Here is a 17,591-nt window from a genome sequence, read left to right on the forward strand (position 1 = left end):
TGCATAGTTTCTTGTAGGCTGTCATTATAATAACGCGTTAAGAACTTTGTGCGTCTATAGCTGCCATCTAGTAAAGAATCTTTGTCGCAGCTTATTCGCAAAAAGCCTTGCATAGAGCAGGCAGCATAGGAGGATCGAAGCAGCGGTGGATCTTATAAACATCTTAAGTCGCTAACAAAAAAAAGCATCAAGCTGCGGGAGTTTGCTCTGGTAGTCTAACATGGCATGTGCATACTCGAGTTTTACCCTAGTACATGCTAAATTTGTGTATCCACTGAGTGCTACATCTCATTTGATACATACGAATCCTTTCGATCATTTTTCTTCACTATCCACTACCGTACTACATATAAAATCAAAATAACAAAAGTGGATTGATTTGTACATAGTATTCAATCAAATTCTGTTACTTTGTGTAATTATATAGTACACACTAGGATCATTTTGTTTACCTTCACAGTCTAAGTCTATATCTCTTCATAAAATGAACAGTCTACTCATTTCTTGTCCTGAGTAACCTTTTAATGTTGCACTGTTGGGTAAAACTTAATACTTGTGCCTTATTGCACAGGTTCACACTGCTCTCACACATACTGCTGTACGAAGCATATTTGTTCCTTGGGACTACTTAATTTGTAGGAACTGAGTAAATGTTTGCACAGATTGCGAGGTGAAGGTAATTTTGGTAGAAATTCAGTAGGCCTATGTGCAACATAAGTTTCATAGCATTGTAATAGATTTGAAATACTGTAGTACAAATCTTCTGTAGAATACCTTTTAGAGAATAGATGTGTTCACTGCGACAGCTGGGGAGCCATCCACCATACCCCAGAATTACATCTTTTATAACCTAATATAATTTAGCACACGCCATTATTCATTGCTCAAGCACACTATAGCATTTCCACTTAGCTGAGATACAGTCGGATATGACATTTCCACTAGTCAAATGAAATGCATTTCGTTACCAACCCACGCACAATAAAAACACAACTAAATGCAATCTGCAACAAAACAATGTACAATACAGAACAAATTATTATTTTGTCATTAGCTGCGCATAACGAACAGCTATGACAGTGTCAGCTTTTTGCCCTTGTCCAACAGAGAATGCACTGCTATTACTGTATGGAATGCTAGAGGCCTAACAGCCGTTTCATGGTCCTAATCTAGGGGCTTACTCCCCTAGACCCCCTTTGCTTCATCACAGTCGAATGGTTCTGTCACTAACTGGAGCTGACCAAACGGCTTTATCACTAGCTGGCATGGTGAATTGAGCTTTTTGCTACTGTGCAATATAGAATGTGCTGCTATCACCATACAGAATGCTAGAGGCCTAACATCTGCTTTGCAGCCCTAACCCTGCGGCTTATGCACAAGCTTATGCACGATACATGTAAAAGTAGGCCTATCACTGAAAAACTGCAGGCACTGAGACCTGCAAAGAATGCAACTTTGAGTTACCAGGAGAGTGGTTATGCCGAGACGATAGTTACAGAATTTTGATGACATGCAAATTGTAAAAAGGTGAACAGTCCGGTGAAATGTCAAAGCACTTTGCTCACTGTACAAATTAATGTGAGCATAAGATCCTGGCATGTGATGCGTGCGTTGCTTCTCTGTGTCTTGATGGAGGATATTGCTTACTTCTTGCACCTCAGGACAGAAAGCAGGGAAAAACATATCTAATACAGTTGCAGAACAAGCTCAAACAACGGGATGTCACCTTAGTGAATATTTTACAACTACTACTTCAAATATTTGTGACACGCAGCCTGGAAGCCTCGAAGAGATCATCAAATACTGATGAAAGTAATCTTATAATCTGCACAGATAGGACATTTAATTGACAGCTATCAAGATAGATCTAGAGATCCTCCACTTGAAAACGGACAGTACTACAGCTGTGCAAAGGAGACAGACCTGTAATACCAGAACTCTTTCAGTTAGCATCCATAGTGCATGCACTTCTGGCAACGCAAGTGAGTGTTGAACATCTTAGTCCTGGGCTGCGTTTAATTCTTCTCAGTCTAAAACCTAGGCTGAGACCTTCGCTGTTTGATGACATAGACATTTGCTGAAACCTCCTCAAATACGTGCATTCCAAAACCAATGAAACAGACCAGTTATGGACAAATTCTATCACTTTAAACAGTACAGTCATGAACTGTTACTTTGTCTTTAAGACATTTACTGCCACACTACGTAAACATCATTTTCCTTGCACCTTAGTGTGTTATTGCAAACGTCAAATAGAAAATTTAAAAAAAAAAACAGTCTATTCACAGTCTATAGAAATTATTTTATTTTTACGGTTATTATTTTCCCCTTCCTCCACCGGGGTCCTTTTACTTTCTACCTCCGTTTATATTTCATTTTGCACGGATAGAAAACAAGCTGAAATTTTCTGAGCTGAGTTAAATGGCAGACTGGACCGTGTGGTAGATGTTCTCTGAATCCTGCTTGCAGTTTCCTTGGACAGTCCATCCTGCCTAAAAGTTCTGGCCACAGTCCATACACGGTACAGTCTGAGAATGACTGGTCTAGATCGTACCTTTTTACGTGGTTATGGTCCAGTCCTGAAGGCTGGTTTCACCCCTGTGTGACAACATAACCATGGTCTTTAAGGAAGGCCTTGTGAATGAATTATTTATGAAACGATAAAAGCTGTTACCAGTCACAAGTTTTATTAAATGATTTACTCCACTACATGGTACAAAGAATGCTCCATCGACAGAGGGGTGAAAATAAACACATAATTGCTGTTCTGCTTGAAACACAGTTATTTTCAAAGAATATTTACTGTTGCACTTAAGAGTAGGAGTTTTGTGCATTATGAATTTATTACATCTATGTTGGGTCAGAGATAGATGCGTGTTCTCAGAATATCCTGCTGGGGCAAAAGTTGACACCTTGCCAGTCAAGGTTTGTAACATTATAAGGAAGTATAAATTATGCAAATCGTACTTGAAATTCCTTACAGTGGAGAAATGTGTTCATTGCAATACCTAGGAACCCACCAGCCCATCCCCAGATGTACGTTTACTTTTATAATCTAGTAAAGAGCACACGCCATTGTCCATTGCTGAAGTAGTTACTTGCATTCCTGTTGGCCACCATGATAAGGGCTGTGACGTTATTCCCATCAATGATGATAATTAGATTGCATTACCAACCTTGGCAGAAAAAATGTGGAAATAAATAGAACATTTAAAAGAAACGATGTGGAATAAAGAACTGCAAATATTCGTGGGGACGTATCAAATCGAATGCACTGCACTCGCCCACATAAAACACTCTGCTACCGCCCTAGGCGAAATAGAATGTGCTGTTATCGCCCTACAGAATGCTAGAGACCTAAAAGCTGCTTTGTGGCCCTAACCCCAGGGGTTATGCCCCCAGATCTCCTTTACTTTTCATAGTCCAATGGTTTTGTCACTAGCCGCAATGATAAGTTAATTCAGCTACAAAATGATCTTAAGGGAACAGGTTGGCAGCATTGTTGACCATGTCCTCTGCGAGAAGTAAACAAAGAGGTCCGTCTCCACCTTCAGGGGAGGAATGAAAACATTTTAGCAGTAGTAGTAGTAGTAGTAGTAGTAGTAGTAGTAGTAGTAGTAGTAGTAGTCATCAGAGCAACAAAACAAGGTTTTGGGTATCAAAGTCCTCCTTTGTCCTGATGCATAATCAGTTCCATTTAGTAGTGTCGAAGTTTCAGGCAGTGAGATGTTGCTGATGCAAATGTCACACTCCATCCTGTCTTCAACAACATGAACCAAGTATCTGCAAATTAGGATTTGATTTTCTGTTTCTAGATTGTTTGGGGCATTATCACTTGGATACTTGAGGTTGTCCAATATGTATAAACGTGAAGAACTGTGTGTTTTGTGATTGTCCGTCACAATTCTATTCATAAGGAATCAACTATCCTCCATGGCTTTAATCACCTTCGGAAATAAGGTGTAAGGGTGTAAAGTCTACAGATACGAGAATAATCTGAGAATATCCTTTATTAGGACCTTCTCTGCATATAGCTGAGAGCCACTTTTCTCTTCATTCCTTTCTAGACGGTATTTCATGGAAACGTATCTCTTCTGTCTGCGAACCACCTTGCCGAGATTTGCAAAATGGTACACAACACTTGAATATTTCAGGGGAAAATCTGGTTTCAGTTCTACAAAGAAAAAAATATAACTTGCACAAACGGAAGAAAACAAGTACATACATACATTATCATTATAGACTGTTATGCCTTTCAGGGTTCAGCCTGCAAGCCTCTGTGAATATACTAAACGTCGCCACAATCCTTGATTTGCAACTAGTGTTGTGGCCTCATTTAGTTCTATACCCCTTATCTTTAAATCGTTAGAAACCGAGTCTAACCATCGTCGTCTTGGTCTCCCTTTACTTCTCTTACCCTCCATAGCAGAGTCCATTATTCTCCTAGGTAACCTATCCTCCTCCATTCGCCTCACATGACCCCACCACCGAAGCCAGTTTATGCGTACGGCTTCATCCACAGAGTTCATTCCTAAATTAGCCTTTATCTCCTCATTCTGAGTATCCTCCTGCCATTGTTCCCACCTGTTTGTACCAGCAATCATTCTTGCTACTTTCATGTCGGTTACTTCTAACTTATGAATAAGATATCCTCAGTCCACCCAGCTTTCGCTCCCGTAAAGCAAAAGCTGGTCTGAAAACAGACCGATGTGAAGATAGTTTCATCTGGGAGCTGACTTCCTTCTTACAGAATACGGCTGATCGCAACGGCGAGCTCACTGCATTAGCTTTACTACACCTAGATTCAATCTCGCTTCTTATATTACCATCCTGGGAGAACACACAACCTAAATACTTGAAATTATCGACCTGTTCTAGCATTGTATCACCAATCTGACATTCAATTCTGTTGAATTTCTTACCTACTGACATCAATTTAGTCTTCGAGAGGCTAATTTTCATACCATACTCATTGAACCTATCTTCAAGTTCCAAGATATTAGACTGCAGGCTTTCGGCACAGTCTGCCATTAAGACCAAGTCGTCAGCATAGGCCAGACTGCTTACTACATTTCCACCTAACTGAATCCCTCCCTGCCATTTTATACCATTTAGCAGATGATCCATGTAAACTACGAACAACAAAGGTGAAAGATTACAGCCTTGTCTAACCCCTGTAAGTACCCTGAACCAAGAACTCATTCTACCATCAATTCTCACTGAAGCCCAATTGTCAACATAAATGCCTTTGATTGATTTTATTAATCTACTTTTAATTCCATAGTCCCCCAGTATAGTGAACATCTTTTCCCTCGGTACCCTGTCATATGCTTTATCCAGATCTACGAAACATAAACACAACTGCCTATTCCTCTCGTAGCATTTTTCAATTACCTGGCGCATACAGAAAATCTGATCCTGACAGCCTCTCTGTGGTCTGAAACCACACTGGTTTTCATCCAACTGTCTCTCAACGACTGATCGCACCCTCCCTTCCAAGTTGCCAGTGAATACTTTGCCTGGTATACTAATCAATGAGATACCTCGATAGTTGTTGCAATCCTTCCTGTTCCCTTGCTTATAGATAGGTGCAATTACTGCTTTTCTCCAATCTGAAGGTACCTTACCAACAAAGAAAGTCATCTCCCTACAGGCCATGAAGGCCCTTGGAGGGGTGGAAGGTAAAGGCTTCCACTATCCGTAACCTCGGCACTTGATGGGGTAGAGTGGTTAGCTCTACGCCCGGCCGCCTTTGCCCCCAGGAATTACCCTGGTACTCATTTTTGGTGTAGGCTGAGTGAACCTCAGGGCCATATGCACCTCCGGAAGTGGAAATCTCATTTCTTAAATTTTACGACTTCCTGACGGGGATTCGAACCCACGTCCTTCCGGGCGAGTCGAGCACGCCTTTACCGCCTCGGCCAGGCAGCCCCTACCTTACCAACACTCCACACTAATTTTACTACTCTATGAAGCCATTTCATCCCTGCCTTCCCACTATACTTCACCATTTCAGGTCTAATTTCATCTATTCCTGCTGCCTTATGACAATGGAGTTTATTTACCATCCTTTCCACTTCCTCAAGCGTAATTTCACCAACATCATTTTCCTCCTCCCCACGAGCTTGGCTGTTTGCAACACCACCATGATGATTTCCTTTTACATTGAGAAGATGTTCAAAATATTCCCTCCACCTCTCCAGTGATTCCCTGGGATCTATTATGAGTTCACCTGAATTACTCAAAACACTGTTCATTTCCTTTTTCCCTCCCTTCCTAAGATTCTTTATTACTGTCCAGAAAGGTTTCCTTGCTGTTTGACCTAGCCTTTCCAGGTTATTACCAAAATCTTCCCATGATTTCTTTTTGGATTCAACAACTATTTGTTTCGCTCTGTTTCTTTCATCTACATATAAATCCCTGTCTGCCTCGGCCCTTGTTTGGAGCCATTTCTGATAAGCCTTCTTTTTACGTTTATAGGCTGCTCTCACTTCATCATTCCACCAAGATGTTCGCCTTTTCCCATCTTTACACACAGTTGTTTCTAGGCATTCCCTTGCTGTTTCTACTACAGCATCCCTGTATGCCACCCATTCACTTTCTATATCTTGAACCTGCTTACTGTCTGCTGTTCGAAACTTCTCACTAATCATATCCATGTACTTCTGTCTAATTTCCTCGTCCTGGAGATTGTCTACCCTTATTCGTTAGCAGACAGATTTCACTTTCTCTGCCCTAGGCCTAGAGATACTTAGTTCACTACAGATCAGATAGTGGTCTGTATCATCGAAAAATCCGCAAAAAAACTCGTACATTCCTAACAGATTTCCTGAATTCAAAGTCTGTTAAGATATAGTCTATTATGGATCTGCTACCCCTAGCCTCCCATGTGTAGCAGTGAATAGCCTTATGCTTGAAGAATGTATTCATGACAGCTAAACCCATACTAGCACAGAAGTCCAGCAAACGCTTCCCATTCTCATTAGCCACCATATCTTCACCATATTTACCAATCACCCATTCGTATCCTTCAGTTCTATTCCCAACTCTCGCATTGAAATCGCCCATTAGCATTATTCTATCCCTGCTGTTGACCCTGACCACGATGTCACTCCATGCTTCATAAAACTTGTCAAGTTCATCCTCATCTGCACCCTCAAATGGTGAATACACGGACACAATTCTAGTTCTAATTCCTCCAACTGACAAATCTACCCACATCTTTTGCTCATTTACGTGCCTAACAGAAATTATGTTGCGTGCAATGGTATTCCTGATAAAGAGCCCTACCCCAGACTCTGCTCTTCCCTTTCTAACACCCGTCAAGTACACTTTATAATCTCCTATCTCTTCCTCGTTATCTCCCCTTACCCGAATATCACTTACTCCTAGCACATCCAGATGCATCCTCTTTGCTGACTCAGCCAGTTCTACCTTCTTTCTTCCATAAGTCCCATTAATATTGATAGCTCCCCATAGAATTCCATTTCGTTCGCCAAGTTGTTCCAAGAGGTCCCTCGCCTGTCAAATGGGAGTGGGACTTCATTACTCCCATAGGCCCAAGGCTTGCTTAAAATGTTCTGAGCTTGGTAAATTCATGAAGCAGGATGCTACCCTACTTGCACATAGTCCAAGTGAGGATCTCTCCTCTAACGGGTTATGGACCACCGGTGAATTGTATAGTCCTCGCTGCCTGAGCACAAGGAGGGCCATGACTCAGAATATGTACGAGATGCCCACTCCCATTCCATAGCAACTGGTATCCCGACTCTCAGGACCACTTACTAGGCCACTCGGCAGTTGCCGATGGTTCACGAACTAGGACGTGACTACAGTAACCCACAAATATGAACCATAGAAAACACTTTTAAAATACCTATAAGCATAACATGATTAATTCATTTCATAGTTCTATACAAAATATCACTTGTACAAATGGAAGTGAACATGCAAGTTTACTCATTGTACGAAATAACTCAGCTTTTCACACCCATGCATCAATAACGCACTGGAACACCCACATTGACTGCGAAGATTGTGGGTCTATGACTGCACTCTTACAGCGACTAAGAAATATTGGTATTCGCGCCTTCCTGTGTTAAACTAGTGGCATAGAGCAGGCAGTATAAGAGGAACGAGACGGCGGTGATAAGATCATCAGTCGTGATACCAACTGTTGACAAAATGTCTCCTGGCGACACTCAATTGGTCTAGACTGACCTGGCTAGAAGCAAAATTCATGGCTAGTAAAGAGCTTCCCGGCAACTAAAGGTGGGTCAGGGAGAGGGGGGGAGGAGAGGCACGCGTTATCTGCCACATCATTTCAACAAGTGCCTTGGTAGTGCACAAAATACACCCACACTAGCTCCTGCCTCTTATACAATGCATCTAAATGGTGCAATTCTTGACCCTTCCCTTTCCTCTGCCAATATATTCATGAATCTTACAAGGGTCAGCACTGTTCCTTTTTCATCTCCTAATTAAGAATTTAAAAGGACAAATCAAGTTGTATTTCCTCTTAGTTCACTAACCGGTAAAGTTCCATACATAGCGGGCGAAAGTTAAGTTAGAGAACCAACATAGTGCAACTTGGACGACATCACAAAGTTAGAGCCACAAAACGATCCACAGACCTCAAATATCCTGTGGCAACACCATTGGTCTGGATTGGTTAGGTCATGGGTCTGGACAGACAATGTCAATACATTGTGAATAGAGCACTCGTATCCTGCACATTCCACGACAATTTCCAAACTCGCTGTTTTTCTTATTTTAACCAAATGTGGCAGCCCTGTGTGTGGACATGTGGGAGCTCTATTGGAGAAAACACAAAACATGGCAGGCCAATAGAAACATAGCAAATAGTTGCATTTCGCTGATTCGCTGATATAAAAATACTTCTAGGCATAGGATGGTCAGTCCCTAGCATGCACAAATGAAAGATCTCTCCTTTCTGCTATTTAAGGTATCGCTCCACATCATTTTTATATGCTTTTTCTGTTTCCTAAATATGAACACCAGGTATGGAGCACCACTTGTTAATCATCACCATATTGTTGTAATAAAACAATGGCAATGGGAGATGAAAGGCTAGAACGGAGAGATAGTCTTAGTTAACGTATAGCTCCACATTTGCCTGCCGTGAAAATGGAGAACTGAAGGAAACCATAACAGTGGGTTTGAATCCAAATGCAAGGTTACAGCTACATAGCTCATACCAACTAACCAATGGCATCTGCAATGGCAGGTGCTACTGACATTTCAAACAATGGCTACCCATCTCGACTAACAGTTATATTTAAATGATTAATATGCATTGTATGCACACATTTAAATGAAATCTAATCCTTTTTATTTCCCTTCATTCAGCATATATGCTATAAACAGACCACTGAAACAAAATCTAACTCCTTAGTAAAAGGAGACCAATTATTTGATGTTTTACATTAATTCACAGTGATAGTTTTCATGATTATCTCGACCAGAATTCATTGCGACACTGTATCTAGGGACCCACCATCCCCGAGTTTTACCTCGTCTACTTGCTGAACAGGGGCAAGTCAGCAGGATAAATAAAATTAATTTAACCCTGAACGGAGATACATTTGTAAGACTAACATGGAAGTAAGGTTAATGTTATTCTGAAGGATAAAATATTTACAGAGTAACGCCAATATTCATTTTAAAAACCTCTATTAAAACTGTACCGGGAGGTACACCTCTACGCCGCACATTTAAATATTGCGCCAATTAAAACTCCTCTCCAGGAGAAACACTGAACTTGAAACTAGACCTATTTAAACGTTTCCTCTGAAGATGTCACTACAGTAATTTTGTGATTATGAAGTTGCCAGTACTGTGTGAATTTAAACTTGTTTTTGTTTTCCGTTCATCAAGAAGTTTGGACATTCTCTCAGAGAGGTCACTACAACAAACTATGATCATGCACCCTGGTGCGAAGTGAAGGAACTTTTTGAAAGAAATTTTTTATTCATAAGTTTTTCCTTTACTAAATTTTGTTCATTCAATTTTTTTGGGTTGGCAATATTTATCCTTTCTTTCCGCCTGTTTTGAATTTAACCAATCAAGAATTTCTGTAATTAATTTCCAACCAATCACGTCTTTCTTCTTCGATTTTGAGTGTAAACTTTGTATCCGCCAATAAAATTCTGTGGGTGTGTCTTGATTATTCAAGAAAGGCCTCAAACTTTCCCCGAGGGTTTATAAACTACGGATTTTCAAGGCTCTTGGCCACTTGATCAACATCTAACTAAGTGTGTGTATGTGAAGCAGGAGGCAGGAGGTGCCTCTTTCATCAGGCAACAGGTTTTCAGCAAGGTAATGGCTGTTTAACATTTTTATTTCTTGCTAGCTCAGCAGTTTAACCCGCGGGAAAGGTCCGAAACTTTTACCATGTAACCTACTCTTCTAAAAATGTAATTTTCTGCCGGCCTATGTAAAAACTTCATAAAATCTGTAACCGTAATTCGGGGATAGAGAGTGATGCACCCTCTCGAGTTCCCCTTCATTTTGGTTTGAGGTGACTACGGTCTGGTAACCGATTTTCTTCTCTTCCTTAATGTTTTAAATTTCTTTCTTATACGGATCACCTCCATAGTTTGGGAACAGCCCCTGTTTTATCCGCCTAGTGCCTTTTAGGTTTTAAGAATGTCTGTTTAGAAGTGCAAATTCACGCCTCCATTCTATTTGGTGTTTCGGGCCATTTACTTAACCATTATTCGTGTTCCATGAAGGCCCAGTAGGTTGGGTACAAGATACCCCTGTTTCAATTGTAAGTTTGGCCATAGAAGATACTGTTGGAATTGCCTTGAGTAGGCTTGTGAACTGAGAGCACGTTAGCTCTTTTTCAAGTGTTGTAATAGTGCCTCTGGGAGGCCTGAAATTGTCATTGTTGGAGCTAATGCTCCATGTATTGGGGATTTTCTGCCCTTGCATTAAAATTTGTGCTTTGGTAAAATTGAGCTAAGAGCTCAGAATTGTAAAACTATACTGCTAATAATAAGAGATGGCGTCTGACATTTCTTAGAGGGAGGTCCGTTTACTGCCTGCCGAGGCGGGATAAAGGGAGTGGCTGTGTGGATGCCATGGAAACGAGGGTGGGGCGACTGCGGTTGCCATGGAGATAACACTTCAGGGCAGCTCGTCTTACTGGGAGTTGCCAAACCTGTTACTGTCACTGATAAGAACCTGATTGTTTGTAAAAGAGTGATCGCAAATGGGACGACACCGCCTGGCCAGGTAGTCTACAACAGATCACAGCGGTCAGAATGAAGGAGGGAACAAGTGAGCCGGAAGCGAGGGGTAAGAGTATGTAGAAAGGAATGCTGGAATGTGGCAACATCGTGAAATGGCAAGTGCAGCGTTCCTCCCTCCAACCTTACCTGTCAGACGCCAACTTTTATTATTAGCAGGATAGGGGCTTGTAGCCCAAGAGTGTAAAAATCACTAAAATTGGGATCTTTCTTGTCTTGTTTCTAGTTTGTAACTGTACCTGATATATTATTGTGTTCACTTAGTGAAAGATTGTTAAGTTTGAAATTCTAAGAAAGGAAAGAAAATATAACCTTGGTTAAAGTTTTAAATTCCATTCTTGACTTTGTAGTTAGAACCGTTCACCCCAGCACCTTCTTTCACCTCTGCGTCCACGGGTAACCCCGTAAAAAAAACTATCAAAAATCACACCATTTTTCATTGGACAATAGAGATTGTATGTTTGCTAATTTGAATCAATGCAATCAGACATTTTCAAATTGCAAGCTTTTAAAAGAAACACCTCTCTTTTCTCATTCTTATATGAATATTAAAGGGCCGATAACCTAGATGTTAGGCCCCTTTAAAAAACAAGCATGACTATTAAAGTCATTCATCTATTGTTGCATTCTGTGGCAGGCATGTTTAGCATAATGGCTTGGCAGCTGGATTTCTAACCAGATGGCTGAAGTTAGAATCCCCGTCTATCCCAGGTGGGTGACATCAGAAAGGGCATCCGGCCTTAAACTCCCAGCCTAAACTAATATAAGCCTGGGTGGCTCCAGCGAGCCCAAAAATACCTGGGATAAACTGAAGAACATTTTTCCATTTATTGCTGCATTTATGACTTATATACAACATCATTATCTAGAATTCTCAATCAACAAATCAAGATTGGATATAACCAGTAAAACTTTCATAACTGGTGGGCGAAAGTTATGTCAGAGATCCAATATGGCGCGACTCGGACGATGTCGCATAACATTCAGCAGGCTCGCCAATGTCTGGACTGTCATGTCTGGGAACTGACAAGACCACAGGGCTAGACTGGTTAGGTCTGGGGAATGACAAGATCATTGGGCTGCATCAGTCAGATCCAGCCACTGGCAAAATCATTGGTGTGGATTGGTGGTAATAATAATCATATGGCGCCTCAGCTACCATGTGCAGACATTTCAATTTGACGCCATCTGGCTATCTGCTCGTCAATTTCAACGCTCCGTTTTACTCTAGGCCTACTAGATGGCAGACTGAGTAAACTGAAATTCTCTTGGGCATCTATGGCTGAGATTTCATTAATTTTGTCGGATAAACACCAAATGTGTCACCAGAGATCCTTTACATGCAGACATTGTACAACATGGAGTGTCGAATGGACTTTTTCCGCCCTTAAAAAATTCAACTACCTCTGCCACTTTGAACCCGCTATCTTGGAATCCGGAGGCCGACACTCTACCACTGATCCATAGAGGATCCACAGTATGGATTGGTAAGGTCCACCTAGTGACAAAACCACTGGTCTGGATCTAGTGATAAGACCATTGGGCTGAGGGTAAGCAAAGTGGGTCTGGGGGCTAAAGACCTCCAGGTTAGAACCGCAAAGCAGCCCACACTCCTCTAGTATCCCGCGTGACACCTCCATTGACAAAACCGTTGGTCTGGATTGGTTAGGTCCAGCTAATGAAAAAACCATTGGATAGAGCTCTCACATCCACAAGCCATGGAGATTTCCAAATTGCCAGTTCTCTTACTTTTACTGCATCCATATATGGCAGCCCTGTACTTGTACACGATGCAAGCTCTATCAGAGACAATACAAAACTTGGCTGGCGAATAGGAACACAGCATGAAATTTGGTCGGACAACAGGAACTCGGCAAATAATAACATTCAGCTGATTAACACAGTCTCAGTTTTAATTCTTCCAGATAAGAAAGATACTTATAGGAGCAGGAGGGTGTGTCCCTGGCAAGCATAAAGGAAAGGTCTCTCCTTTCTACTATTTAAGGTATTGCGGCACATCACTTTTTATATGATTTTTCTCTTTCCTAAGAATGCCCACCCAGTACGGAAGCACCATCATATAGTTTTTGATACTACAAGATTGGTCACACTTCACTACAAACTGCTTAATATCGTAGCCAAATTGATACTAGGCCTACTGACAGCAAGATGAACATGGGAAAATAACCTGATTAAACCAGGAAGGTATTATAAATGATGAACCTCTGAGAAGGATGAGTAAGAAAAACTCGTTTCTTTTCCTGGCACAGTCACACAAACCTTAATATGCAACACAAGACATCATTCTACCTCCACTTGTTAAGTTCCTATAATCACAGATTTCTTCCACAAATGGTCACCAATTGTTAAGACTAGCAGGTGCCATACATATATCAAAAGAACTTAAAAATGCACAATGTTATTACATCATACATTATCTGTATATCCTTGAGGGCTCTTCCTAAAATCTTGGTCTATACCTCCTCCAATTTTAAAGCCACATTTCAAAACTTCCCTTCCTTCTTGGTCTACACCACCAGGTTCCTTGTGAAGTGTTATAGGAATCTGTAATAAAAAGAATGATCCATTAACATTACAATAATTTTTAGGGAGGGGCATGAAGTGTGATGAGTCATCAGCAGTCATTCAAAGATAACAGATACAACAGCAAAGCAGCCAAAGTAAATAGTCCACCTATGAATCTTTTTATACCATAAAGGTCTATACCATTCGTTAATAATAGGAACTGCACTTACACTCAAGCATTCCATCGCCGTCCCCGCCTGGTGTTGAAATGCCATTTTAGCACACATTTTTATCCTTATTCAAATATCCCACTCTCAGAACGATGATAACAATAATTTCACCTCACAAAATTCGTATTTCAGAAATCTAACACAGTAAAGAGCTTTTCCACACCAACTAACAGACCAACGAAAGTTTCAGCTCTCCAAAAGACCAGTTTCACGCAGAAACACTATATAATCAACACGCCTCTCGTTCTACTGCAAAGATGTCAAACAGTTCAGCCAAAGCACAACAACACAATTTACACAAAGATATTGCACTGCATGTATGTCATTACGAGATGAACAAAGAGTAGGCCGAAATGTCCATCCGTTGCCTACGCTAGTAGGCTTTGGTCCATCCCTCGTACCTTTATATATACTCCTTGCAATGGACATCTATACAACCAAGACCAACTAGTCTCTACCAAATACAGTAGAGACAATACACGACACTTACGGATTTCGCCTTGCTAAAAATGGGAGACAATTCGACGGTGGCGCTCCTAGTGACTTGACCTGAACAAATCGCGCTAAATTCAAATATCAATGGAAATATATATACGGAAATGGATAAATAAATTACGTCTAGAAAGAAAGTGGTATTGAGATATTAACTTCGAAGTTGCTAAAGCAATTCTGGATAAATGAATGAAGAATAATTTAAAAGGTTATCATTCAAAGACTGAAATTAGACACATAAACAAGGTGTGAAATGGACTGCTGTGAAATGGCTTGATCTTTCATTTATGCATTACTTTTTTAGCTTTGGCATACCTGCCTGAAATCTTACGGTTGGATTTGTCTTTTTTCCTCATTTAAAAACATTGTATCATCACATTAAGACATTTGTCAATAAAAATATCGGCACATTCCTTACACATATGATGCAATGAATTAACATTTAATAGCTGGACAATTTTCCTCTTAACATGAAGCCTACTAACAGAAAGAAAATCTATAAAATCCCGGCTTTAATCTGAGAAGAGGGATAAAAGAAAGAAAAGTTTGAAAACGTTGTCGATAGTGATGCTTTGAGGAATATTTACGTACAATTAGAGTAAAAATGTAACATACCCTTGGCTGTATAGTCGAGGATTTTTAAAGTCGCTGGCCTGGAAATGATCTGAACAGATCTTATAATTCTTATACAAGCGTAACGTCCCTTCTTTCTTGTACACTTTATCCAAATCGCTTCTGTGCCAAAAGATGGCAAGTGCAAATACTTAGGTGTGAGATTTGAAAGTAATTTGCACTGGAAGGGTCATGTTGATGACGTTGTTGGGAAAGCATACAGATCGTTACATGTCATAATGAGGCTACTTAAAGGATGCAACAAAGAATTAAAAGAAAAATGTTACTTAAGTATGGTTCGTCCATTATTGGAATATGCAAACAGTGTTTGGGATCCTCACCAAGAATACCTAATAAAAGAACTAGATGGTGTGCAGAGGAAAGCAGCAAGGTTTGTAACAGGGGATTTCAGGAGAAAGAGTAGTGTATCAGAAATGTTAAAGGAACTTGGGTGGGAAACTTTAAGTAAGAGAAGGGAGAAAACTAGACTTATAGGATTACATAGAGCCTATACAGGAGAAGAAGCATGGGGAGATATCCGTGAGAGGCTTCGGTTGGAAAATAATTATATTGGTAGAACTGACCACAAGTACAAAATTAGAAGGAATTTTAGCAGAAGCGATTGGGGTAAATTTTCTTTCATTGGGAAGGGCGTGAAGGAGTGGAACAGTTTACCAGGGGTAGTGTTTGATCCTTTTCCAAAATCTGTACAGATATTCAAGAAAAGAAACAACAACAGAGATAATAAATTAAATGTTAGAGGGCATTCGACCAGTGCAGGATATTGTAAATAATAAATGTGTGTGATTAAATTAATTCCATCCCCTGGTCTAAGGAGTTTGGACAGCCCAAGTAGGGGACTGCCTGTAGGGGTGAAGTACAGTGGGGACTTCGAGGGCCCTGGGACCGCTACGGTAGCTGTGAAGGCCCTTCAGGAACTCTGAAAAGTGGTGGCAAAAGGGGCTCTGGTTAAGACGCAGCAGGTCGTTATGCTACTTAGGTTCCAAAATGGGTAAAATATAAATATGTAAATAAATTCAATGTTAATTTTAATCTTATACCAGTTGTATAGTATTATTAGAAGTAATTTCACATACCGTACTGTATATGAGTTGACTATGTTTGTAAGATATTATAAGTAGAATTTTGTAAACAATATAAATTTATTAAGGATGATGTGCGTGTTTAATAGAAAAAATTATTAGCGTAAATTGTATAATATTGTATTCTAGGAAAATTTTCTTCGTCTCCTGTTAATTTAAAATTTAGTGCTTGACAATAATGTTGTTAGGTTCACCAATTAAAAATCAGAAAACACCCCGCCGAAGTCATATATTTTTACTTTTTATTCAGAAGAAAAAACAAGCACTTCTCTATGTCAGCCATTCACATTTTTTTTTCAACACCCACACACACTCTCCAACCCAGACATCTCTCTCTACTGCCAACCCCATCATATTACATTTAATTTCAAATATGTTACAAACTCAACATCCTCCCACCTTGAGTTGTGGGAACAACTCAACACATCATTTATCCACATAACAATACAAAACTGAATTTACTATACACAATACAAAACAGCAAGATCACCTCTCCCCTTTTCTTGTCTCTTTTGGAACTCAAAATAAATAAAAACACTTGAGATAAATATCACATAGAATAAATGAACACTTGTGAAAAAATATCACTCAATCCTCAAATCTTTTGGGTTTAATCACCAGTCTCCCACTACTAGTTTTCAGTTTGGAGCTATCGGTCGATGATTTAATTGTCCTTCGGTCACTTTCTTTCTTTTCACACAGCTTAAATTGTCTGAAGACATGGTCTTCTGCAGATGTCACTTCGAGTGGGTATACCTTCTGCACCGGTCTCACGAGTACCCCTCTTTCAGTCTTCAGACGAACAAGTCTCACAACACCACCTTTGCCAGGGATAACTTCCATCACTCTTGCCAACGGCCAATTCAGTCTCTTGGGGTTGTCATTGTCTACTAGTACTACTTCATCCACGAAGGGTTTGTACTGACTTTTTGTATGGTGGTTCTTCTGAATTAGTTGTCCAAGATACTCATTCCTAAACCTCAACCTTAAAGTTTCTTTTATTTTCTGTCTATATCTGTATCTTTTGTCGAATCTTACATTTTCTATCATGTCGATATCGGGCATTCCAACCTCCTTGACCTCTTGCAGAAACATTGCAGGGGTTATTGCCATCAGGTCACTTCCATCATTGGACAGGTAGGTAAGCGGCCGAGAATTCATCACAGCTTCGATGTCACACAAGACTGTCATCATTTCTTGGTACGACAAGCACGAATTTCCCAGAACTTTCCTGAGCATTTGTTTGAGAACACCAATCAATCTCTCCCACCAACCTCCCCACCATGGTGCAGCGGGTGGATTAAATTTCCATTCAATTTCATTTGCAGAACTATATTCAATAATTTTATCCCACT

At 40.3% G+C, this 17,591-nt stretch overlaps 1 protein-coding gene across 1 annotated transcript in view; it reads right to left on the reverse strand.

Moving 5' to 3' along the window:
- Nucleotides 1-14,294, reverse strand: part of LOC136872019 (tax1-binding protein 3 homolog) — a 41,610-nt gene extending 27,316 nt beyond the window's left edge. The window contains exons 1-2 of the mRNA XM_067145834.2: nucleotides 14,030-14,294; nucleotides 13,707-13,838 (exon numbers count right to left, since the gene is read on the reverse strand). Coding sequence (XP_067001935.1) covers nucleotides 13,707-13,838; nucleotides 14,030-14,086 — 189 coding nt within the window. The 5' untranslated portion in view covers nucleotides 14,087-14,294. The remainder of the gene's footprint in view (nucleotides 1-13,706; nucleotides 13,839-14,029) is intronic.
- Between the last annotated feature and the right edge of the window lie 3,297 nt (nucleotides 14,295-17,591).

Source organism: Anabrus simplex, chromosome 4, assembly GCF_040414725.1.
Source record: "Anabrus simplex isolate iqAnaSimp1 chromosome 4, ASM4041472v1, whole genome shotgun sequence".
NCBI lineage: Eukaryota > Metazoa > Arthropoda > Insecta > Orthoptera > Tettigoniidae > Anabrus > Anabrus simplex.